The sequence below is a fragment of the Dendropsophus ebraccatus genome, chromosome 8 (assembly GCF_027789765.1).
Source record: "Dendropsophus ebraccatus isolate aDenEbr1 chromosome 8, aDenEbr1.pat, whole genome shotgun sequence".
NCBI classification, from domain to species: Eukaryota; Metazoa; Chordata; class Amphibia; order Anura; family Hylidae; genus Dendropsophus; species Dendropsophus ebraccatus.
Window position 1 is genome coordinate 67,094,645 of NC_091461.1, and position 26,859 is coordinate 67,121,503.

The 26,859-nt window shown below is 39.5% G+C and overlaps 1 protein-coding gene across 1 annotated transcript in view; it reads left to right on the plus strand.

The window, feature by feature from the left end:
- Positions 1-26,859, plus strand: part of COL13A1 (collagen type XIII alpha 1 chain) — a 192,153-nt gene that overhangs the window by 20,044 nt on the left and 145,250 nt on the right. Inside the window, exon 2 of the mRNA XM_069981851.1 lies at positions 6,772-6,841. Within this exon, the coding sequence (XP_069837952.1) occupies positions 6,772-6,841 (70 nt within the window). The remainder of the gene's footprint in view (positions 1-6,771; positions 6,842-26,859) is intronic.

The following is a 26,859-nucleotide window of genomic DNA, read 5'->3' on the forward strand; positions in this document are numbered from 1 at the left end:
ATGGAAAAATTTGCTTTGGTTTAAGAGTGGACTTGGATTACAAGCACAGTCCCAGAACGAATTATGCTCGTAATCCAAGGCACCACTGTATTAGTCAGGACGGAGGCTTAAAAAGCAAGCAAGTCAATTATTAAACATATGTTAGCAAGTTGCTGTAAAGGTCATTTTGTCATATAGAAATCAAAGCTTTACTAAGGCTGCTTTTACACTTTGCATTGTTGATGCCATGTCTGCAGCAGCTTTGAAGTTAAAACCAGGTGTGGATCCTAATGAATTAGATAATATAAAGAACAGACGCTACTACTTCCCTTTCTTGAATCCATTCCTAGAATGTAGATTCAAAAAGAAAGAAAAAAGTAGTAGCATCTGTTCTTTATATTATCTAATTCATTATGATCTACATGTGGATTTGGCTTAAAAGCTGCTGCAGAAATTGCAACAAAACTACGCAGTGTAAGAGCAGCCTAAAAGCAAACCTTGGCATCAACCTCTTCATTTTAGGCTGCTGTAATAAGTAGATGCTCTATACTTGTGCCCAATCCATCACCCATAAAAGATATCAATCGCAACTGGGTTCTATTGGGTTCCTTCTGCTTAACCCCTGTCAGGCTATGTTCAGTCAACGTCCAAAAAAGGGAAAAAAAAGCGTCTGCTTTTTGTGTTTAAAAAGACGTCCGTTAGTGCATCATTTTAATTGGCTTAAATAAAATTCGTGGAAGTCTATGGAATAACGGACGTCTTTTTCACACATTGTCTTGAATGTGGCTGCCTCAAAAGACTTCCGTCACTCAATACAATGTGTGAAAGAAACATCCCTTATTCTATAGACTTCAATGCATTTTTGTCTAGCCAATTAAAATGATACAATAACGGACGTCTTTTTAAACACAAAAAAAGGACGCCTTTTTCCTTTTTTGGACGTTGTGTGAACATAGCCTAATACTGAGACCAGTAGCAACCACAACCAGCAAGAGCAGTCCAACTTTCTGAGCAGTCCTGATTTCCAAAAGTGAACATATATTACATGAAAGGAATAAAGTTAAGACTGGGATCACATAGCGTAAATGAAAACCAAAAATACTGCCATAAAATAGATATAAAGAGCAGCTTTTATACGTAATAATATGTTCTATTAAAGTCTATGGAAAAGAGGCCATCAGTGCACACATAAAAACATGGCTGTACTTCAAACATTGGAACCTTTTTTTATACAATGTATCTACTTACAGCTGCTTTTTATACTTATTTTGTTTCTTAGTTTTATTTTACACTGTGAGAAGCCAGCCTAACAATCATTATAACATGCATCCATAGTCACTTATCCCCTTGGTTTGTACCTCTAGAATAGCGATAACAGAAAATGAAGGTTTGATTTTTAGTGGGGAGAATTAGTAGACTGTTCTTTTAAATGTCCTGATGCTTTATTATTTCCCTTCTCACAGCAGAATGAGACGATGTGATGTGCATGCCGCTAAACAGGATTGTTTTAGGGTCGATGATTTCCTGTTTTAAGATAAATGCCACCCATAGCAACAGAATAGTATATGTCCCAATTGTTTTTCCTCAGGGCAGGACGTAGTACTTAGCTAGTTCTGTACAGATTCCCACAGCGTCTCCCAACCAACACTGAGCAAAGGCTGTTTCCTGTATATATAATGTTTTGTGCATTTTCTTACAGTGACAGTAACATATGAGGTGTTATATGGCTGATTGACTTTACTGCTGTACTAGTAACAGTCTCCTTTAATAGTCCCTTCCAACTCCCCCATTGTAACCATTTGAATGCGCTGCTGCTTTGATGTTTAAAGAGCTCATTGATAATGTTCTGGGGGCTTTCATTGATGCTCTATTAGAAGCTTCTTCTGCTTGGTCACTATTTGAAGTGGTAAATACATCATTAAAAACTGATAGATCCTTCTCAAGGAACTTCAGGGTTGCAATCTATCAAATGCGTGTGGTATGGTTTACAACCAGACAACATCTTGGGCAAAAAGTCAAAAGAGTGATGGAGAGGAAATACAAGAGTAAAACAATCCACTGCACAGTGCACATTTTACTAACAAGATCGATTTTTTTTTTATTTATTTTTTTTTATTCTAGATCTGGTATTTATTCCTTTTTAGATGTTTTTACTTCTAATGTTTCTGTTTTTTTTTTTTTTAATTAGTGCTTAATAAATATACGGTAGTCCCTTAACATATGATATTAATTGGTTCCAGGACAACCATTGTATGTTGAAACCATTGTATGTTGAGACCAAAAATCTATGGAAAACTGGTGATTTGTTCTAAATCCCCCAAAATGAGAAAAAAAATTTAAAGGAAAATAAGCAGCTGACTAATATGGATACAGCAAGTCCTTACATACAACAGTCAAAAAGAGCTACAAGAGACTCTAAATTTCTTTCTAGGTAGATGACTGGAGCATTTTCAGGTCCTGAACAGGTCACACAGGGTCCCAGAAAAATAAAATGAAGTCGCCCTCACGTGGTGCCCAAAGAAGCAACTCATCCGGGCACAGGTAAAGAGCAGTACAGGACATGTAGTATCACACTGTACTGTAGAGAGGAGATACCAGACACACAGCAGTACAGGACGTGTAGTATCACACTGTACTGTAGAGAGGAGATACCAGGCAGCTAACCAGGGCATGCATTTCACTAATACTGGGGTTTTACCAGTAAAATGGCCACTTTCATTGGTCGATCAGCTAGTTTTTTTTACATGTTCCGCAGATCCTGACTGTAGCATTGTATGTTGAGTCTGGTCTCAAGTTACGATGGTCCAGAAAGGAAAATTGTATGTTGAAAATATTGTATCTTGAGGCCATTGTAAGTTGTATAGCTGTATAGCTAGAGAATCAGCATTTTTGTAGAACATTTAAATGAATTTGAGAAAAACATAAAGTGCAGTTTGAGTTTTCATCAATGAAATATTTTTTTGAGATTTTTAGGGTGTGTTCACACAATGGTACGGCTGTAAATAATTCCGTACCATATATCATTCCGTCTAAACGCTGATCGTTATAAAAAAAAACGTTACTTCGAAATCGTTAATCGTACGATTGGGCGAATTATCGCTCCGTGTAAATGCAGCATAATACATACTACTTTTTTTCTGAACACTTACTGATTGTTAAGAAAATTATTCAGCTTTTTTATTACATTTTTATCCAAGCTCCCCAATAATTGGGAGTCAAGGTGGTACCTTCAGGAAAGCAGCAGAAGGCAAAGATCTTAGGGCTCTTATTAGTCACACAAAACACACAGTTCTTGTTCCACTGATTAATAGTTTGCATTAGAATGCGTTTTTAGGCTATGTTCAAACATAGTGTTTGGTCAGTGTTTTTGTAGCCAAAATCAGGAGTGGAACCGACAGAAATAAACTATGATGGAAAGATTTGAACAGTTTGGCCACCACCACACAACGTCTTTTTTTGGCCATTTGACAGCCTTTTTTTTTTTTTGTCATTTTGCAGCCAAATAACATCCACTCTTTCGAAATAATGGATGTTATTTTTAAATAACAGACATTATTTGCCCAAAAAATGACGACCGTACACATAAAAATGACTGTCAAATGGCCAAAAAGACATTGTGTGGTCAAGGTTTTTCTGTGTTTTCAATCTACTTTTAATTTTGGTTGAAAAGATACTGACCAAAATACTATGTGTGCCTTAATTGGTTTGACTATAATTATAAACGGATACCACATGCTTCCTCCCCCAGTAACCTCTAAATGTCATTTGTATATATTAATCTGTATTTGTTTTATATTTTTATGTATCCCTACATCAATCTGAAAAAAACTTTTAGGCTATGTTCACATACCATTTTTGTGAAAAGAACAGCCATTGTTTTCAATAAAAACAACGTCCATTCTTTTCATAATGCAATGATTTGCATTGAGTTCAATGCAATCAATGGCTATTGCTTCACATAACGCATTGAACAACAGCCGTTGTTTGGCCACAGCCATCGAAATAATGTTCATGTCATTTATTTCTGGCCTTGTCCATAGACTTCAATGCAATTTTTCATTTAAAGCAACAGCCGTTATTTGCAATTCAAAACAACTGCCATTGTTTTCAGTGCCAAATAACAGCCTTTGTTTATACATAGTGGGAACATAGCCTTATACTTTTGTAATATATTTTTTATTTTTTAGTTATTTAATACCCTCTCACTTTTTGACCCTGTGGTGTCATTTTCCTTCCTCCTTGTGTGTATTAATACTGTATATGCGTGTATCATTGCTGTAATGCATAACACCCAATAAAATTATTTAACTTTATCCGAGAGTCTGTTCCAGATGTGCCCAGAGATTGCTTTCCTTTTCCATATGGCTATGTTCACACAATGTTCTTTTTCAGTAAAGAACGGATGTTGATTGCAATGGAATCAGGGTCCGTTCTTTACTGCAGGGGCAGCATTGCATTGAAGTCAATGCAATGCCGCCCATAGTGTTCACACATCATTATTTTAAGACCCATCTGTCTTTCAGTCAGTATTTTTTAAACAAAAATCAGATCTTGTACTGACAGGGCAAAATTATAATAGAAATATTTGCAAAGGTTGACCATGACCACACAACATCTTTTTTTGACAGTTTGACAGCTGTCTTGACGACGTTGTATGGTTGCAGGCTTTGGCTATGTTCAGTATTTTGGTCAGTATTTGTAGCTAAAATCAAGAACGGAATCGGTAGAGAAAAAAACTATAATGGAAAGATTTGCACAGTTTGGCTATGTTCCCACACAGTATTTTTGCTCAGTATTTTAGTCAGTATTTTTAACCAAAATCAGGAGTGGATTGAAAACACAGAAAGGCTATGGAGGAGATTTATCAAAGGGTGTAAAATTTAAACTGGTGCAAACTGGCCACAGCAACCAATCACAGCTCCTCTTTCCTTTCACCAGAGCTGGAAGCTGAGCTGTGATTGGTTGCTGTGGGCAGTTTGCACCAGTCTAAATTTTACACTCTTTGATAAATCTCCCTCTATGTTCACACGCTGTTTAAATTTAGTGGACGGACATTGATTCAAAATAACAGTAATTATTTGCCATTAGATGGCAGCCGTCCACTTAATTTCAACAGTGTGGGAACATAGCCTTTCTGTGTTTTCTATCCACTCCTGGTTTTGGTTGCAAAATACTGACCAAAAATACTGGGTGGGAACATAGAGGGACATTTACTAAGGAGTCTAATAAGTGCAACTATTCTAATGGGGATTTGTATTTTGTTCTAATATCTTGTGACTGATTCATTAAAATGTAGCACTGCCATAGTAAATGCATCTAAATAAAAAGGCGCAACTATGAAAAAATTGCACAGTTTTATTCACCTGGTTCTGACCAGACATAAGCTTGCGCCTGTTTATGTGACTTTTTTAAAAGTCGCAAATGATAAATTGGGCGATAATCCTGGATTATGCGAACTTTTGGGTAAATACTTAAAACAGGCAGATTAAAAAAAAGTTGCATCTAAAAATATTCACCTGTCGAATGCTGGTTCATAAATAGAACTTAGACCAAAAATGGGTGAAAAATGCAATTATTTACCAAAAATTAGGTGCGAACCCCTTGATAAATGTCTCCCATAGTCTATTTCTAGAAGCCCCATTTGCATCAATGAGAGTCTCAAAAATCTTTGCTACAGAATACAGATCTACCAAGTGTAACCTTATGGCTTTGTTCACAAACCGTTTTTGCAGGCAAACATACAGTTGTATTTTGATAATTATGATCATAACTAATCATCATTATTTACAGTATCAGTACAGTATCAGTATTTTCACCTAAAAAAACTGTGTTTAAACATAGCCTATACCCAGTAGCGGATTATAACAGGGGCGTTCCGGGCGGCAGCCCGGGGCCCTGAGCTCCTGGGGGGCCCGTGACCACCCAAAAAGACTTACACCTTCAGCGGTGTACTGTCTCCTGGCTACACTTCCGCCATGATTTGCAAAAAATCACAGTTTTTTTATGGCAATTTTGCACAAATCAGGACATCATGACATTATCTGTCCTGTACTATGAACGCCAGGCTAGTGCTGCCATAGTTACAGTGGGGTGGGGGGGCCCAGGCTAGGTGAACAGCCCGGGGCCTATGGTAAAGTTAATCCGCCCCTGCCTATACCTAAGTCTTAGCCTGGATTTATACTAGGTTCCTGTTCCTTGAGAAACTTTAAATTTCCCCAGATATGCATGCACACATACTGTAGTACGTTCTCCATAAGGTCCAGCTGTATAATATAAAATTACAGTATATAAAAAAGATTACTTCACATTTTCATATCATCCCAGGACTGAAATAGAGAGGCTGCATAGTATCTTGAGGTACATTGGCAAAAGGAAGAGAGGAGCACTGCACCTGCCCACACTATGCCTGGCTCACAGTCATACAAGAAACTGTATCCTGCTCTATCCAGAGGTGAAAAGTCTGTTTAGTTCAATATGTTTATCAGCAGGTGCTCAGAGACAGGAAAATCTAATTTAACATATTAAATCCTGGTCAAGATGATGGAAACGAAACCTTACATGAAATTCTGAAAGGAATTACACTTACAAGAACCATGGATCTGATTAACTGCCAACATGTGTGTCTAGAATCCTACATGATTCTAGTTCTACTCTGCTTTCCATTCTTCTCCCAGATGTGTTAACCTAATATTGGTCACATCAGTAAATGAGTCGTGTTCTCTTAATGCCTCAGTTAATAAAGCCTAAATAAACCTAATAAATCCTAAACATATTTTTATTCCCTCCTTACAGAAAGTGAAATCTCATCTGCCAAGACTTCGAGAAGTAAGAGAGACGAGTGTTAAATGTCTGTGTCCACCTGGTAAGGACCGCTATCGTTATATTATATGTGCTCACAATTAATATCCAAAATGCATATTCATCTCAAGCCTATACATTACAGCAAAGTAATGACAGTAGCTGAGCACTTGATTTTTTTTTTTTTTTATGTATTAAATCTAAGCTGCTCATGGGGGTTCTCTCTTCTATGAATGGGCACTTGCAATGTTTGAAAGCATAAACCTGTGCCTCAGTTGCAGATCATAATGTGGGTAGTTTGGACAGTCGCCTGAGGCCTGAGACCCCAGGCTCATGGCCATTCAAACTACCCACATCTGATCATAAACTGTGGATTGCAAGTGGCACTGGCCCACTGGATGATCAGAGGGACTAATATTTGAATGGCCACATCTAATACCAAATTTTCTCTGTAGATGCTCCTGTAGGAGAAATGAGCAATTAGTGATAATTCCCTTGCCAGAACAAGTTGTGTCCTGGGGGTCTTAAGAACTGGACCAGATGTTCTTACATTACCAGGGCTATCTGTGATAGGGTAAAGTGGCATTATTAACTTAAAACCCTTTAAAATGTCACACAGATTTATTGCCTTAGGCAGACTCTATGAGACTCTAGGCCTTAGGTGGACTCTATGAGAAGAGCGCTGATAATACTGATAAAAAGGCATAGCAGTGAAGAGTGTATGCAATCCAATTGCAATTTAATATCATCCTCCCCCAAGACATATACACACACAGAAACAGACACAGCAAGGGTGAGTGGGAGAACCAGATTTCAATCACCTAGGCAAAACAGAGGTTAACTGTTAAGTGACCAGAAGAGTAGAGCTGTGTTCAGTGTTGAGAGAAGTGCAAATAAAAATAGAATACAAACACAAAACCCTAAGAGTGCAGTCTTGGCCGCATACCATGAGCTGAAGACCACACCAAGGTTTGAACAGGCATGGGCATAACAGAAATGAACATCAATACTATTGACTATTTTGTTTTTACTGCTATATAATATCTTTTCTTAATATATTTTCTAGTATCCTAGATACAACATAAAGCACTAGATATACTAACATTTTTAATGCACACTCTCTTAGGTTCACACAACGTATATTTTCATGTAACTATAGGCGTTGTTGACAATTGCAACAACGGCCGTGATTAATACAAAAATATACATGCTGTTGCCGCTATAAAATCCTGTCCGAAGTGTATACACATAGTATACACTCCGGCCTGGATCCCTAGTGGTGTCGCAAACAACTGACATGTCAGTTTTCTGTGGCCGCTATTCATTGAATAGCGGACACAGAAAACCCTGTCAGTGCACACTGTGGAGCGAGGGGCTCCGGCTGCACGCTCCATAGTGTGCAGGGGAAAGTTCTGATGCGGGCGCGCACGGATGCACCTGCATCAGAACTCTGCGGTCCTAAAGATCATCCGACCGCTACTGCAGTACCGGCCGGGTCACGGAATGGCCAGTCTCATACTGTGTATGAACATGGCCTTAAAATGTAATCCTCAGGCACCAAATGGGGACAATATTTGAATGTAGGGCATTGATATGTGGGGCATTTACTGTAGGTATGGAAGTGGGTGTTATAGACAATATATATATATATATATATATATATACTGTATATCATTTGTACCTTAAAAACATATACCATCTCCAAACTGCGTAGACAAATACTAATTAAATAAACATTGTTATTACCTGCAAGCACAGTTAGTAAGAACAGTTGCTATATTAACAGCCATGTGCAGTACTAGAAGGCAGTGTGTACACAGGGATCTGAAGTAGACTATATGATGTCAGCTTTACAAGTGACCTTAACCTGTGCATATAACTTAAGGAGCGCTCAATTTTATATTTAGCCTATTCCTCCTACAAGCAGATCATGGCGTGCGGGACCTTTAAATCTCATGGAAACGCTTCCAGTAAAAGAGTGTCACTTAATACACAGTTTGTGTTTGTAGTTGAACTTTGACATGAGTGAAACCTCAGTGGTAAGCAGGGTCATATTCTGGCGACCTGACCTCTCTGCTTTAATATTCATCAAGTCCAGGTTCTATAGAAATGATTGAGATTTAATGATATTCATGTGTTGCTCGGTACAATGATTTGACCTCTTGTGCATGCATTGTTGCTTGTTACCATCACACAATCGTCTAAGGTTTTGTCTTTTGTTGTTTTATGATTCATTGTTACATCAGGCCTTTTTATGTAAAATAGAGTTTTTAACCTTCAATTCTGTTAATATACATCTTATGAAGAAGACCAAGATATTTGGGATGATTGAAATAAACATTTTGTTTGACCTCTTTAGGCTATGTTCACACACAGTAAAAATTTATTTTTTATATATATATATATATATATATATATATATATATATATATAAATTTTTTTATTTTTTTTTTTATTCAACTGTCTGCATTAATTTAATAATGTTTAAAGTGATATCCAGATATGCAAAGTTATCCCACAGGAATGGGAATATTTGGCTGGTCTCATGAATGGAGGACAATTGTGCCCCAAACATATAGCTGCATGCAGGGCCTGTTCTTTATTCATTCTAAACACTGGTGAGAACTGTGATCAGATCCCCAGTGATCAGTTATCCCTTATTCTGGGGTACTGTGGGATAACCCCCTTTAGACAGGTTTCACACAGAACCCCCTAAGAATGGACCCCCTTTCCCTCAAGGAAAAAAAGAAAAAACAGCTGTCAGAGTGACACATTTTACCTTTCATATATCTGTCTGTGCTTCCAGAACATAGAAAAGTGCTTTTAGTTTACAGTATAAAGAGTCAAAGAGAGAGAGAGAGAGAGAGTCATTCCAGATTGCAGCTATTCAGGAGCCTGGAAAAGCCTCTTTGACTCTTTGTGCCAGAGAATAAAATCATTTTTCTACATCCTGAAAGCACAGATGGATATATGAAAGGTAACATGTGTCTCCTTGTCCTAACAGTCATCTAAGAGTGTCAGCAGTTTGGAACATGAATTATACCTGACAGATTCTATTTAAGGATATTCTGACTGATAGATTCACAATATAATTAAATTTCTTACTAACTTGGTGAAATACCTTTGATTTTAAATAAAATGCTAAACTTATATCATGCATTTAAGCCATTTGTGTCATGCTTCCTTTTGCTTTCTCTGTGTTTGCTAACCTAGTATTATAGATATAGTAGCATATAACGATTTGCCTATTATATATGCTCATCTGGGACGGTATTAATATATGCAATTTTTACAAGCAGTCTTTCAGTGATGCAGTAATAATGGACTTTACTAGCTTCCAATAGGCCATATATTGATTCAGTAACAAAAAAAAAAAGTTATATTGGTAAATGTACGTGAATCTACGTGTACACATGGTCTGCTGGGGATTATCATAAGCATAAAGGTCCCATATTAGTTATACAGTATACAATAATACAGAAAATTTTAAAGCCAGTGCCAACATGTAACAAGAGGTTATATAAAGATACAATACACATCCCAGTATGGCTGGGTTCACACTATGGATGGAAAAACTTATGCATTTGCGTGGATCTGTTTTGATCCATTTTTCCATTGACTTCCATGATAATAAAAAGAAAAAAATGGATCAATACGGATTTGTTTCTTTTTAAACGTACACAAAAATGTAGTATCTCATTTTTGTGTCAGTTAAAAAAAAAGGATCCGTTTTGATCCATTTTTTTTTTATAATGGAAGTCAATGGAAGAACAGATCAAAACGGATACACAGAAATACATACTTTTTTTCATCTGTTTTATGAGATAAAAACAGATTGCAAAAATGTAGTGTGAACCCAGCCTACAAATGACTTAGCTGCAACCAATATTACATAAGATTCTGCGGCCCCATGAATCCACTTACCCAACACTGCATTTCACCAGGACGCTTTACCAAGAGTGATGGTAACCAGACGATTCCCTCTATTTTAATGTCCACCAGCCAATTACACACCAAATCACATACATGCTTACCACTTACCAATCACAATAGAGCCAATCACAACTGAGGATATGGGCAGAGTCACCCCTAGCACCATCCTCCCACCCAAACGCCACCAGCACAATCCAGAAGTGGTGTAGAGAGGGGATGTACCAAACGTACTGTGGAGGTCATGCAAGGCACAGGTATATATATATATATATATATATATATATATATATATATATACAGTGGCACCTTGGTTTAAGAGTAGCTTGGTTTAAGAGCGTTTTGATTTAAGAGCTCACAGTTTTTCAAAATTGTGACTTGGTTTAAGAGCATTGCTTTGGATTAAGAGCTCCCTGTACTGGGTGGGAGGGGGAGTGGGGAGGGGCATGGTCTGCACAGGGTGGTCTACAGCACTGTACTCTGACCCAGGAAGTCTTCCTCACCTTCCAAATCATAGCAGATCCAATTCAGGCTGGGGCTTGCATCAGAGGACAGGACTGTGGAGGTAATCTGTCCATAGCTGTAACCCCTCTCTCCCCAGGCAGAGTGTGCTGCATGTATGTGCCCACATTACTGTACAGTAACTTATAATATCACATATTCTGCTGTTTCTGAATGTTTGTTTCATTTGTTTTACATGTTATTCAGAATAATAAATAATTATTTATTGTCTGCATTTCTATGATTTCTTATGGGAAAATTTGCTTTGGTTTAAGAGTTACTTTTGTTGCTGTCCTGTGATCATACAATGATTTTGTACCGCTTCCTGCTTTTTTTTTTTTTTTTTTTGTTCTTTCACAAAATAAGAAAGCTTTGACATTAGAAGATTTTGTTTATTTATATGTCCAGCATGAAACAAATTATAGGTTATATATCTTGGAGATATATATATAGTAGTCCATATAAACCAAGTGTAAAGACAGTGGTGTGAGAGCATTCTCGCTGCATTCATTTTAAGCTACCACAGCATTTACCAGCCTGTTTCTCCACTTTAATTTGTTTTCTACATACATAATACAAAAAAATATTTGCTATTCTCCTCCAGTTGCATTTGCCAATGATTTCTTAATAGGTTTTATTGGTCAGTAATAAACTCAGCCTTCCTTCCTTCTGCTATCAGTCCATGCTGAGATTGACATGCACAATGCCTCGATTTAAATGCACAGATTTCTTGAAATGACTGTACGCGGGTTTCAGATAAATGTTTTCCTATGCATGAAGAGAATACAAAACTTGTGGTGCTCATGCGTCATTTGATTTGCCTTGTTCATTGAAGATACTGCTGCTGCTAGCTGTGTTGGGATGGAATGTCTGTATTGCTAGGAATTTACAGTGTTTATTGTATCTTTGTATACGATTGTGAAGTATGTGGCAAAATGCAATATTGATGTTTTGTAAGGAGTAAATACATTGTTTATAGCGTGAGGTTCTATTTCCCAAGATGATAGATATGAAATAAGAAACAAGATAGATAGACAGATAGACAGATAGACAGACAGACAGACAGATAGACAGATAGATAGATAGATAGATAGATGAATGATAGGGCATTTATTTATTTTTTAAGCGTCCTTGATTCCAGAGTGCGATAGATAGATAGATAGATAGATAGATAGATAGATAGATAGATAGATAGATATAAATATCCCACTTGGATACATTTATACATATACAGTACTTGCACTTTCATATATAAATGTTTCATTATATTGCACTATAATCTTTTATTTCGTTAGAATAAACAACATCAAAGTGGGTAAAGCAAATTTTCTATTTATCACAATAATGTATAACTGTGTTGTCTACTTTCACACTGGGTTCGGATGTCGCCTGTACTGTATTCTATAGAAGATGTAAAATATTCATAGGGAATAATAAAGTTGTATCCACGGGCAGTCAGGATATGGATTTCACCTTCCAATTTCAAGGGGAAATGCATAATGCACAAAAGGTTTAAGTAAATACAGCAAAAAAATCATAATAATTGTTTTTAAATTTATATAGTAAGAGCGCCCCCTGCATTTACACTGAATACTTTGCTTCTATGTGTGCACTGTTATGTTGGCATGAATTTATTAGATTTTTTTAAATGTATTCTGCTAAAGGACAGCTTATAAACCCATGAATGTAAGGACAGGATGCTTGTCTTGATCCAGTTTTTATAGTGTCTGAAGTAACCACATATTGTTAATTATAGTCCCTAGCACTGACTGTTGGTGACAGTCACCTGTTATGTGGTTGAGGAACAGAGTCCCTCAAATAGACCAGCAAATATGCAGCAGTAAGGTAATGACTCCGTACCCCTGACTTCATGCATGGATTTTTATTAAACAATGACAGCTGCTGGGATTATGCCTATGGCCACATCAAACTCTTCTCTTGGTCATATTTGAGAAGTACTGTACAGAGATGACTGTCATATTTCTGGCTATAAGGAATGACTCTGCTGGGAAATGAGGGGTTTGAACATTAGGATGCATTTGTCTATAGATGGTTACCATTCCCTGCATGGCTATGATATTAGCTTGTCAATGTGCCTGTAGACAGGATATGGGCTATATTTGGACAGTTCATACTAGGCGCCATATACACACACCAATAAAAGTCTGTGAGAAGAGTCCCTGCCAAACTGCATCTAATTCTATTACATCACTGTCTTCAGCTGAAGAAAGTATTCAATTAAAAAATAGGATGTTGTTATTTTTTAGTAATATAGGAAAGGGTGTAAGTGAGGACACCTCTCAATAAATGGATGCAGTCTAGTGGTGCTAGGCCAAAATGTCTCAGCATTGGAATTAGCTAGATTGCATTCACTTAGGGAGCGCAGTCTTCCATTATTGCTATATACCCTTTCCTAAACTAGAACTGTAGGCAATACAGAATATACTCTGCGGGGACGTGCAGCATACCAGCAGTAAACATCTTGGGATATGCTGGAATCATAACTTTAAGGCAGTGAAATGATTCAATGGTAATATATTATCTTTTATCAACTGAAAGGTGACTAGGTTTTCCTGACCAAGATTTCACATGCCTGCACTGGCTACAATAGAGATTAGTGGCACTGTAAGTATACTTTACATTGGCACTATAAGTACTTTACATTGTTGCATAGGAAATGGAGATCTGAGGATTTTGGTGGTGCTGGGGGTGGTGGTCTAGTAGGTTTTTAAAGTAAGATCTACATGAATACATGGAACCACAGTTTTCCAGATGAATATTGCCTTCCCTTCTTCCTATAGCCCATCCTGATTCCATCTTTTTCCCAGGTAAGATGGACATACACTTGGACATCTACATCTTCCTTAGTTGGTCCCACTGTTTTGATTAACATTCAACAAATCTAAATATGTAAACTAGTGCGTTAGGAGCTCTGGGGGTGTTCCTCGACTGATAGTTTTCCTTAATGTTATGTCTGATCAGTGTGTATGGAACTGCTCAATTAGCTAATTTTTTGCATTATACTACAAAAAAAGGCCTCTGGACCATGTCTTTTGGATACAGTCTTTTTCTGGTTTCCGGCAATGGTGTTTTCCAAGAATTTACAGCAGACCATTTCTTCGGAATATATCTAGTTTCTGGAGTTGTATCTGCTTAGTCACATGGGAGCAATTTACCCTGCAGTAATTATAGATATTTTCTAATTATATATAAATGTACATGGACTCTTAGTTATGACCTAACTCTTTACTTAGACAAAAAATATTCTATGGTCTGTTAAATGGCAGCTGCTACTGAACATCGGACCACGGTCAATGATTATTCTCAAAGGAAGGATTGACGTATTCATGTTGCCTCTGGTGATTTCCCTGGATGTTAACAGAAGGAAATCTCTGCAATTACTCAGGTTCAACAACTTCTTCTTGCGCTATTATCTTTAAACGTTTTTAGCCAATAAAGTCCTGTCTCTCCCATCATGTGAATTTTTGATATTGATGTAAATTATTATAAAGATAACTAGCTTTTTCCTGCTACTTAGTGGACATTCCAGTAAGACATAGTAGTTTTATTCAAATAAAACATCTGGTATCGCCTAGATTTTATTTACAGCAAATAGACATTATCAGATTTCTTTTAGTCCATGCATCTAAATGCATCAAGGGTGAATAGGAAGATCCTTGACAATTTCCAAAAACTTATAGTACAGTCTATATATTTTAAAGATCATTGTTGAAGATTTGTTCAATTTGCAAATTGCTCTTGATATTTTTATTTTTAACATTTTTATTTTAAATGGTCAGAATACCTCAGGCATGTTTTTTTGTAAAGCTGTACACAGCCAGTAAGACAAATTACTTAAAATAACAATTTTCTAGACATGGGACAAATCTATTTTAAACTTTTAAGGCAGAAAAAAAATAAACCTTATAACTCTGACAATCATCCGGACTGTCAAGAGAAGTGACAGGGAACAATAGATTTTTTTGACCTTGCGTCTTTATATATAGAACATGATAATGGTTTGTTACAAGGAACCCAGCCCCACACCGGACCCTGGGAGCCTTCTCTTAGGAAGTTGACGCTTGATACAATGTCACACCCCAATTTCCAGGTGAAGATAGGCCCAATGGACATCATAATAATAATTATAGTACATTTTAGAATGAAGATATATTCTAAGAAGTTAGATTTCCTACATGAGTACTATCAGCGGGTGGCCATACTTGTCCGGTTCTTGGTATGGATTCTTTGGCTTCTTAGTGATAGATGGGTATCACTGAACTTGTAATACTGGCTCAGTTCCAAGTTAGCTACTCAATCCAACAGCTCTTAGACGTCTTCCCTTCTTGACTGTCAAGCTAAGAACTTAAGGTGGCTCTCAAGCCTGAAATCAGATCAGCCTTTTAAAGAAGTCGTTTAGTCTGCCCAAATAATGTGGAATTAGAATACACAGATGTATTTACAAATGCAGCTGTATTTATGTGTGCCATTCTTTAGGTATATCTACTTATGTGGTACCTATGGGTTTTCAAAGCACAATCTAATCTCGCAAATCTAAGAAATGGGTCCTAACTGGAAAGTTATTATCTTTTAAGACAGCTCTGAAACGGATACCATTTGCCCAATATTCCTTTCCAAATCTAAAAATGGCAAATATTAATAATATTATCAGGATAAATCCCTGGATCTCCATTTCATCTTCAGAAAACTAGCACACATTACTCAAGAAATGCATCTAGACTTTTGCTCAAGGACTCAACCTACAAAACACTGAGGGGAATAAATAAATAAATAAAAAAAATGGCAACCAGTCAGCACTCCATAGTACCTTAAGGGTATATTCACACGAACGGACTCGCAGCGAGATTCTCGCTGCAAGTCCAGCAGGTCCTGGCAGTTCCCACACACTATATACTCGCTGCCGCCTAAACGACCGCAGCGAGTATGTAATTCTACCGCCCTTAACCCCTTCTGCTCCCGTCCGGTTCCCCCGCTGTAAGCATACATTACCGGGCAAACGGCGTAAAAACGAAAAAAAAAAAAAAAATTAAAAGAAATGCGTTGTATTTTATTTTTTTTTCAATTTCACCACACTTTGAATTTTTTCTGGTTTCGCAGTGTACGTTATGAATTTCAGCCTGTTATTGCAAAGTACAATTAGTGGCGCAAAAAATAAGGGCTCATTTGGGTTTCTAGGTGAAAAAATGCAACTGCTATGGCCTTTTAAGCACAAGGAGGAAAAAACGAAAATGCAAAAATTTAAATTGGCCCGCTCCTCTTAGGGTTAAAATATCCATCTGTACTTGGGATTGGGATTGACCTCAGAGTTTACATATAAGGCATTGAAGAGAGAAAAATATAGTCCACCAGGCTAATATAGGAACCAGGCTAAGGGTATTAGGGTATGTTTACACTGAGTAATATAGGCCAAATTTAATCTGCCTCAGTGTCTCGCGCACCTCCCCTGCTGCTGCTCTCTGTTCTAAGAATTGACATGTCAATTCTTTGAGAGGAGAGCGATGGAAGCGTAGGTGCGCAAGCCATTCCATAGAGAAACAGTGTCACACTGAGGCAGATAGGATTCGCTGTGGAGTTCCGCCCATATTACTCAGTGTGAAAATACCGTTATGGACAGCCCATCTTCTTTCTAAATAGATAGGAGACAATGAGACAGATGGAGAAATAGATTGAAATTAGATAAATGTAGTTCCCAGAAAGGCCAAAAATGACATATTTGCATTTCCCATGTGGTCTTAGATGTAACATAGCAGGCTACAGCGTGAATTATACAGCTTCGTCCTTTTAACCTACTAATTTGTATGCAAGTAAACATTGAAGTGACCCATGCTGTGCTGCTATTGGGCAAACCCTACATATAGTGCTGCATAATGTTTCCTTTTGATCCAATATGGAAATGTGCGCAAGCACCCTAGTAAAAAGAAAAAAAAAACACTCCTAAAGTTTCTTTGTTATTCAGACAAGACATTTTGTCTCCAATTGCTTCTGGCAATAAATTTAGACTCACTATGCCCTCATTGTACAATATTGTATAGCTCGCCTTTGGTTATTTCAGCTAAACAAGATAATAGAATCATTAGTATTTGCATAGCTATGGCCCCACAATGGATAATAAGCTGTGGCAATTCATGACTGATTCTAATGCCAGCAATGTTTTTTTTTTTTTTTTAAAGAAATCAATGCTAAGAAAACAGTAGCCTAACAGCATCCTTGTTGTGTGTGCTTAGTGTAGGCAGTATACTGTTTATTTTAGCCAAACTATAATTGTTCAAAGTAATATGTGTGCGGGGGAGAAGATGGTTGTCAAGCCTTGTTTGCAGAGTAGCACAAAGTGAGTTTGTCAGCTGAAGCCTAAGATCACTTTGGGACTAAAATCCCATTCCAACTTTCCCATAAAGTATATTCATATACATTTCAATAGCTCATTTCTAAAGGGTTTTTATCTGAATATTTGTTTAGGCTCTTTTAGATGTGCAGGGCTTTTGTCATGTGCCCTAGTCTCGCACATTCCAAGTAACACGTCCAAAAGGCAGAATCCTCCACTTGAGAATAGTGTGGCTCCGTAAAGGAATCTTTCTGCAAATATGTTTCCCTTTGTGTTTTTTCATGCTAGTTGCCCCTTTTGAACATGTTTGTAATTTGTGCTTAGAGTGTCATTTAGAACACGCAAGACATTAAAGTCAGAGGGAGAGGAGATGGAAAGGGAAGCATCCTCCCTGCAAAAAGGAAATAGGGAACTGACACTTTTCTTTTTATCTTAATCCATGATTGTGTTTATTCTGAGCCTGCTGGTTCACCTACATAACTGGCACACACTCATTCAGAAAAAAGGGCAGCCACACAAATTTTACTAAATAATCCCAGCCTTCCTCATGAAACAACAGAGTCCAGGGCAAAACGAAATCAGTTCAGCTTTGCATTAGCTGTCTGTTATCAGTCTTTTTCCAGTGTTTAAACACAATCTTAGGCTATGTTCACACATTGTTTATCAGCGTCCGTTGCATAGCAACAGACGCTGTTAAACAGACGGCCGCCAGGCTGCACTCAGTCTGTTCCTGCAGCCGATACCTCTGTATCGTCTGCAGGAACATTCTTCCTTCACAATTGATTTGCGGGCACCGTCAGGCATGCCCACAAATCAATTAGCCATTCACTTCAATGCAATGTACGGCCGCAGCTGCACACTACATTCTGTGAACTGCTGCTGTTTCTGGACGCCGTTCAGTAAACAGCGCCCGGAAATAATTGTCAGGCACATTATTCTAACGCCCGTTTTAAAGAACGGGCATTAGAATAACGATATGTAAACACAGCGGGTGGCATTGCATTGACTTCAATGCAATGCAGCCCCTGCAGTAAAGAACGGACGCTGAGGCCATTGTAATCAGCCTAGGTTCTTTACAAAAAAAAACGATGTGTGAACATAGCCTTAGGCTATGCTCACACAATGTCAAAAATAGAGAAAAGGCGGCCGATTTTGCAATTTAAAATAGCGCTAGTTTTTGCCGCCAGTGAGTAACTGAGTGCAATTGCAATGCATTGAAGTCAATGGAAAGACAGGCATCCAATGCACACAATGTATTGAACAACGGACGTTTTTACAGCGGATGTCAAAATAATGTTCATGATCATTATTTTTGGACGTCTTTTGCAAACAGCGGACTTTTTTTATTTGTTGTTCACACAGTTTTTCTTTTGTCACCCTTCTTTCTCCATTTTTACTATTAAATTCAATGGAGTTTTCAATTAAGCTACACCTAAAGGCCTATTAGTAACAGCAAACTAGATTAATGTACCAACAGCCATCATTGCACTTAGGGGAGGCCAGGCAGCTAAATGACGTCCATTATTTCAGACTTAAAATGACAGACGTCATTTTAAACTGAGCTGAAGAAACGTTGTGTGAACATAGCCTTATCCGGATTACCTTCAGCTCAGTAAAAAACGAAGCTTTTTACCTAACAAAGTGAATTAATGGAGACTTACCTTTCTCTCTTAGGCCTAGGACCAAGGACAATTTGATTAGTCCCCAAAAGATGGACAATAGAAAGAAGAGACTTGAGGGACTGTGAGAAGTGGGCAGAGAGGAATGAGTATAAAGGTTGCATTCACATAGTGTTTTGGTCAGTCCTTTTTGCCAAAACCCAGGGTGGAACAAACAGAAAGAAACTATAATGGAAGGTTTTGTCCCTTTCTACATGTCTTGGAACCACTCCTGCTTTTTGGGTAGACCACTGTCCAAATACAGACCAAGATACTATATTTGAACCCAACCTAAGACTTCTCGTGTACAGAGAATATCTCTTTAACTTGTTGTTATCACATACTTGGTATTTTGCATTTAAGTGGAATTCCCATACAGTCCTTAAAAAGTTGAAAAGGTTTTTTTTGTAAAGACTTGAACTGAACCTGGGACTATACTCTTTATTAGTGTAGGAATTTACACATCAGCAACTGTAAAAAGTTAAGGTGTAAAGGTCACTGTGGCTTGTGATGTGTTCCCTGGTTATTGGTACGTCTCTATGAGTAGCAAGTAGATTGGGGGGGGGGGGGCTGTGGCCGAGTATAATAACAGGGTTAATAACATGGATTGAGGTCATCTTGGCCCTGCCCAACATGGAGGGACCTGAGTATAAAGATCCCACTGTATGGTTGTGCCATGTTATAAATTCTGTTGAACTGTGACAACTGTACCACACTTAGAGGCTACACCTCCCAACAAGATAACATAAATGGGCAGGTGCCAAATCACTGTGGCTATAACACTCTATGGGGAATATAATATGTGCAAACATATATATTTTTTTATTACATTGAATTCCATTACTACTATGTTTACTATACTTAGAAATTCCTTCTTAGAAGTTTGACATTTGGATCAATCTGTGTGGACCCACCCTCTGTACCACAACAAGGCACACTCACTAAGATAAGTTCCTAAAGTAAACAGCATACCTTAGACTTCTTTCTTTCTCATGGGATTAGTTCTACAAACTGAACTCAGGATAGGTAGGCCTTGTTTTATTCTAATTACAAACAGCCTTAAGCTTCATAGGTCCTTTCCGGAGACATCCACTTTATAGAGGAATTCACTCTACATTGATATGATAACCCTCTTTAGACTGCACTGTATGAATGATAAGCAGGTACCTTCCAGTGGTTAATATTCTGCTTTTATTTCCCGGTGAAGGCTTTCTCATTCCGTATCTGCAGGCCAATAATGACATAGATTTTGCCAACAAAGCCATTTCAGAGTCATGCAACAGATTGTGTGATATCTGTAAATCTAGAACACATTGTCATTCATTTCTGCATGTAGTGCAAAGGTGAGGTATGACATACTGTTAAATCATTCCAAATGTATTATTTCTGCCTTTACGTATTATTTAGAAGGTTCTAACTGAAAATACAATTGGTAATAGGTATATTGAAGTCAATATACATTATGGAGAGAGATATTGCTTTCTTACAGAGCCCTCTTGTGGCAAACTATACTCATAAGTAATGACTTTTACTATCTCTTTTTTATGGAGTAGGAAGTACCAGGTAAATTCTTTAAGTCATTCTATGGCATTGCTTGTTTTTACTTTGCTTGCTTGGCCTAATAAGATCATATATTCAAAATACACTGACCAGGAAAGATTATTTTAATGTAGCCAGAGTAGAAGAATAAATTGGATTTGCACAACTGCCTATATTAAAGGTATATGTCAGTGCAACAATTTATTTTTTAATCAGACTTATAAAGCAAAAATTCTGACAACTTCCAGTCTCTACTGCTTTCTCCGATGTGCCAGTCCTGCGATAGGTGCCTCCTGAGCAAATTACTGGCTCAGGTGGTCACTGTCTAGGCCAGTAACTGTCTGAGTGGAGTTTCCTATAGAGTGGACAGGCATCTTCCCACTAGGAAATTATTTTAGCTTCTTTGGGAGAGTAAGGTTATGGCATTTTCAACTTTTTCTTCCTGGCCAAGATAAATAATCGGAGAACTCAAAATGGCTGTCACCTAACTGTCACAGTCCTCAACCCATGGCTATGGCATACTGTATGGTGTACAGTAAGAGGACAAAAATATAGTGGTGAGTGCCACATGCAGAACATAACTTCTAAACTTCAGGAAAATTCAGGGAAGGATGATTTACTGTAAAAAAAAAAACTTAAGAAACCGCTACAACCATAATCATGCCTTAATATTTCATGTGCATAACATGTGGTATAGGGAGGCGCAGCTAACGCCCAGGGACTCACCGGGTCTGTATTGTACAATCCAAGGAAAAAGTTCTCAAGAGCAAAGCTTAATTAATTAATTTCCCAGTAATAGTCTACAACAGGGGTCTCTGCATTAGCCTTGGAATGGGCTCGTTGGTAGCACACAGCAGATCGTGTGATAAACTGTCAATGGCAAGTGGCATAGCAACTCATAGTCGTCTTTAAAAACTCTGCAGCACCTTACTGCAGGTTCTGTAACAGTCTCTCAAATGCAGGCTCTGTAGCCCATTAAGCCAACTTTTGAAGCAGCTACAAGCAGAGTACCCCTAATAGCAGCTACCCGCAGATAATGTCTAATACCAGCTAGCAGCAGAGTACCTCTAATAGCAGCTACCAGCAGGGTACCTCTAATAGCAGCTACAAGTAGGGTACCTCTAATAGCAGCTACAAGAAGAGTACCTCTAATAACAGCTACAAGAAGAGTACCTCTAATAACAGCTAACAGCAGGGTACCTTTAATAGCAGCTGCCAGCAGGGTACCTCTAATAGCAGCTACAAGTAGGGTACCTCTAATAGCAGCTACCAGCAGAGTACCTCTAATACCAGCTTCAAGTAGGGTACCTCTAATAGCAGCTACCAGCAGAGCACCTCACATAGCAGCTACCAGCAGAGCACCTCAAATAGAAGCTACCAGCAGAGTACCTCACATAGCAGCTACCAGCAGAGTATCTCTTATAACAACTAACAGTAAAGTACCTCTAATATGGTAGCAGCTACCAGCAGAGTACCTCTAACTCCTTCTTGGGAGTTGTAGTAGTTGTAACTAAACCTAACTAGTTTGTGTTGTTGGCCCATGGCACGGAAACTTTCATAGTCTCTGTTGCTGGTCAAGATAGACAAGGTTAGTACACCAAGTGCCCATAATGGAACTCGCAGACTGGGTCTACCTTCCCACTGGATTACTTGGTGGACTGAACATTCCTTTGGCTCAGTCACTTCTTACTGGTGAGTGCCCACTGACTCTCTTTTCTGGACTCCTAGGGCCTACTGTCAGTAGTCTGAGATATACAGACACTCCTTACATATCATCCCTCACACACACTAGCTGCTTCCTACTGACAGCCTCTATTTATATCTATGGTGCTATAGCGGCATTTAGAGGTACCACCCAACATTGCAGGCATACATTCAGTCCTTGTAGAATATAACACAATACAGTGTACAGGCACAACAGAGCTAGGAGAAACATATGAAAGGCATTGCTGAAGTCTTATAAGCAGCTGTACCAGCCCCTTATATTATTACTTTAAATTGGATCAGGTTTCCAATACCACTGTAGATTTATGCAGTGTGTGTGGGCTCACACAATATAATAGAGTAATGTGCTTTTAGGGGAAAAAAGCATATATTATTCTTACTGCAGCTTGTTTGCAAAGTGATAAAATTATCATGGATAAGGCCATGACTCAAGCTCAGGAACTGCTCGAGATTTAAAGATATATTTTCTGCAGACTTACAAGGAAGACACAGAAATGAATCACAGATAGTCTGGCAGATGGCCAGTAAAAAAATGTAAATCATACGCTATAGCAGGCTTTCCTACAATATCCTAGCTGTCAGTGTGTTCATACAATGCTGTGCACAGCAGCAATGAATACGTGTTCTGTAATTGGGTGTATGAAACAAAGCAGACAGTCAGCACAAGGGCATTCTCCCCCTGGATGTGCATCCATACACCTGTTCTAAAGATCCTTCTTCTTTACCTCCTTTTTGGATTCGGTAAAATCAGAAATAAAAATGACTGTTACACTAGTGTTTCGTGATTTTCACCTTTACTGCAAATAATTTTCCTTGATTCCTTAGAATTAGGCGTACAAATCTCAGTAAAATCCCAAATAATGCAACATACTTAAATCTGCTGAAACTTCTAGTCTCTCTAAAGAAAAGAATGCTCACTTGGTTGTTACTAAACCTCTCATCACATCTTGTAATTTTGGTTCATTTTCTCATGTAGTTAAACAGCGGCCTCTACAGAACACTGTTAGTCACCCTCCTCTGCAGCTAGACTCTTTTGTCCCTAGAACAATATCAGTCACTCTGAAAGTTCACTGTCTGCTTAGTGACACTTTTTCAGGCCCTGATAACCAAGGCAGTTTCCCTTTAGAGACTTACATGTACCCAACAGACCTCCCTGTTGCACAGCTCTCCACATGTCTGTGTCATGTTTCTTGGTCTCTAGTTCAAAACTACCTCCAGTGAGCAAACAGTTCCCTGACCTCCAGTTTACCACCACACCATTGGTCTTGAGCCTCCCCACATCTTCAGCAGAACACCAAGCTGGAATCATAGGTGTACAGGCCTCAGGCCTATCCTCTCTCCATAGAATGTAGAATGGAAAGAATGAAGGTTGACCTCAGGGAGATCAACCAAAACACTGCAGAGACACCATCACATCTTTCTCAACATCATTGAATCTAGGAACATTACCCTCTGGATATCTTTTAAATGTACCCTTTAAATGGATTAAATGTACCCTGGGCCCCGGGCTGTCCACCCAACCTGCCCCCCCCCCCCCCCCCACAAGTCAATTCGCCCACATTATAATCCGCTACTGCCCCCAGTAAGCATTGCCCACCCCACCTCCACTGCCCCCAATAAACATATTGCCACCTCACCTGGTCCCCTGATGTTGCCCCCCCCCCAAGGTCACAGCAGCACAGAGGATGTCAGGAGAGGAGGGTGCTGATCTTATAGGAGAGGTCACAGCAGCACAGAGGATGTCAGGAGAGGAGGGTGCTGATCTTATAGGAGAGGTTGGAGCAGCACAGAGGATGTCAGGAGAAGAGGGTGCTGATCTATAGGGGAGGTCACAGCAGCACAGAGGATGTCAGGAGAGGAGGGTGCTGGTCTTATAGGGGAGGTCGCAGCGCCCAGCAGCACAGAGGATGTCAGGAGAGGAGGGTGCTGATCCATAGGGGAGGTTCCAGCAGCACAGAGGATGTCAGGAGAGGAGGGTGCTAATCCTATAGGAGATGGTCCCCCTTTATAGATGGTCTCCCTCTTTCCCCCCTTATAGATGGCCCCCCTCTTTCCCCCTCTATAGATTGTCACCCTCTTTCCCCCTCTATAGATGGTCCCCCTCTTTCCCCCTTATAGATGGTCCCCCTCTTTCCCCCCTTATAGATGGTCCACTTCTTTCCCCCTTTATACATGGTCCCCCTCTTTTCCCTTTATACATGGTCCCCCTCTTTCCCCCTCTATAGATGTTCCCCCTCTTTCCCCCCTTATAGATGGTCCCCTCTTTCCCCCTCTATAGATGGTCCCCCTCTTTCCCCCCTTATAGATGGTCCCCTCTTTCCCCCTCTATAGATGGTCCCCCTCTTTCCCCCTCTATAGATGGTCCCCCTCTTTCCCCCTCTATAGATGGTCCCCCTCTTTCCCCCTCTATAGATGGTCCCCTCTTTCCCCCTCTATAGATGGTCCCCCTCTTTCCCCCCTTATAGATGGTCCCCCTCTTTCCCCCTCCATAGATGGTCCCCCTCTTTCCCCCTTCATAGATGGTCCCCCTCTTTCCCCCCTTATAGATGGTCCCCCTCTTTCCCCCTCTATAGATGGTCCCCCTCTTTCCCCCTTTATAGATGGTCCCTCTCTTTCCCCCCCTTATAGATGGTCCCCCTCTCCCCCCTCCCTTTATAGATGGTCCCCCCCTCTTCTCCCCTTTATAGATGCCCCCCCCAGTCAGTAAATAACACAAAAATAACAAAATACAACCCACCTACCCTGCGTTCCCCCGTCGATCCTCTCTCCTTCTGTCCCGTCCTCTCCCCGTCTCTAACGTGCGCTTCCAGTACCGGAAGTCAGGGCCCCAGGCGGCACTAAGAGCTGTGTGATGCGCGCGCTGCCGAGGAGAGGACGGGACACCCCTGGCAGCCGCGCATCACCTGGAGGCTCTTGTGACCGCAAGCAAAAAAATGCAAGGGGGCCTCCCGAGTGGCATTATAATGTGGGCGGCGTGGCATAGGCCCCCCCGGAGCCTCGGGCCCCGGGCGGCCGCCCAAACCGCCCACATTATAATCCGCCACTGTCCATACTCTCTATGACATGCCATAACCTATTGATTTGTGGAGGTCTAATCCATAGGATCCCCACCAACCCCCACAATTAGAGGCCAATGAATTTTCCCTGTTCATTGGTGCTCCAGTGTACTCTGCCCTCGATATGGTGCCTGGCTGGACCCAAAATCCCTTTGCCACATAAGATGGCGCTATTATTATAAATGTATAGTAGACTAAGATTCCCAGTCACAGATTTTATGTTGGGGTCCAGGAGCTTTGCACTGTCTCCTTTTTTATCTAAGTTTAATTCATGTAAAAAATGGAATGAGGTTATCAAATCTTGAGATAATCCTGTACTGCACATGATACCTTCTTGTATGTATCTGCAGTCACATCCTGAATGTAATTCCAACTGATAAATGTAATTTCAAGTTGCACAAATAAGCCTGGGTTTACACAGCGCTGTTGTGTACATTTCACTGTTTCCATTTCCACACACACACACACACACACACACATTATTACCATTATTATAAGTTTTTTTCATGGTCGACCCTGATGCAACCCATCTCTCTTTAGAAGGAGTGAATATTGGAAATAGTATTTTTAAACTTTTTTCCCTCTTTGGAATATTTAAATGTACAAGAAAAACCTCTAGATGATTCCTTCAGTTTTTGATGAAGGAAATAGCATCTTGAAGTACAAGTGCAGCTACCTCGGAACCAGAAGAGAGCAGTCATAATAGATGAGTCATTTATTTATAACCAGTGAGTCATTGTCCCACCAGAATTCAAAGCCTGAGCACAGTAGCACACATGGAACTTTATCTGTCTAATGGAAAAAATAATATTGTTGGAGTGAACGTTAAAGGTTTTTCCAGTCCTGTTATGGGTGACTTTCCTTTATAGATTTGCCCATCTTCACAGGAACATTGCTTTGCATTATTTAATGATCACTACTAGATTTATTTCTTTTTTATTGATTTTAATGTTACACTGTAGCGACCACTATAAAAGAAAAAAAAACAACATTTAACTCATCTGGGGCCAGTACCCGACCTCCGCGCGCCTCCCGTACCGTTCCCAGCGCAGGCAGTGCGACGTACACTACCTGCGCCGGAGACCGAGATTGACAAACCTCTCCCTGGCAATCGAGCGTCTCATTGGAGACTCTCAGCTGCCAGAAGTGCTTTGGGAGAATGAGAGAGGCTTCGGGAACTTCCGGCGCCTCTTTCATTCTCCCGAAGCTCTCCCGGCAGCCGAGAGTCTCTGAGCCTCTCCAATGAGAAGTTTGGCGATCTCCAGGGCAGGTAGTTTACGTCACACTGCCTGCACCGAGAACGGTACGGCGCGCAGAGGCCGGGAACTGC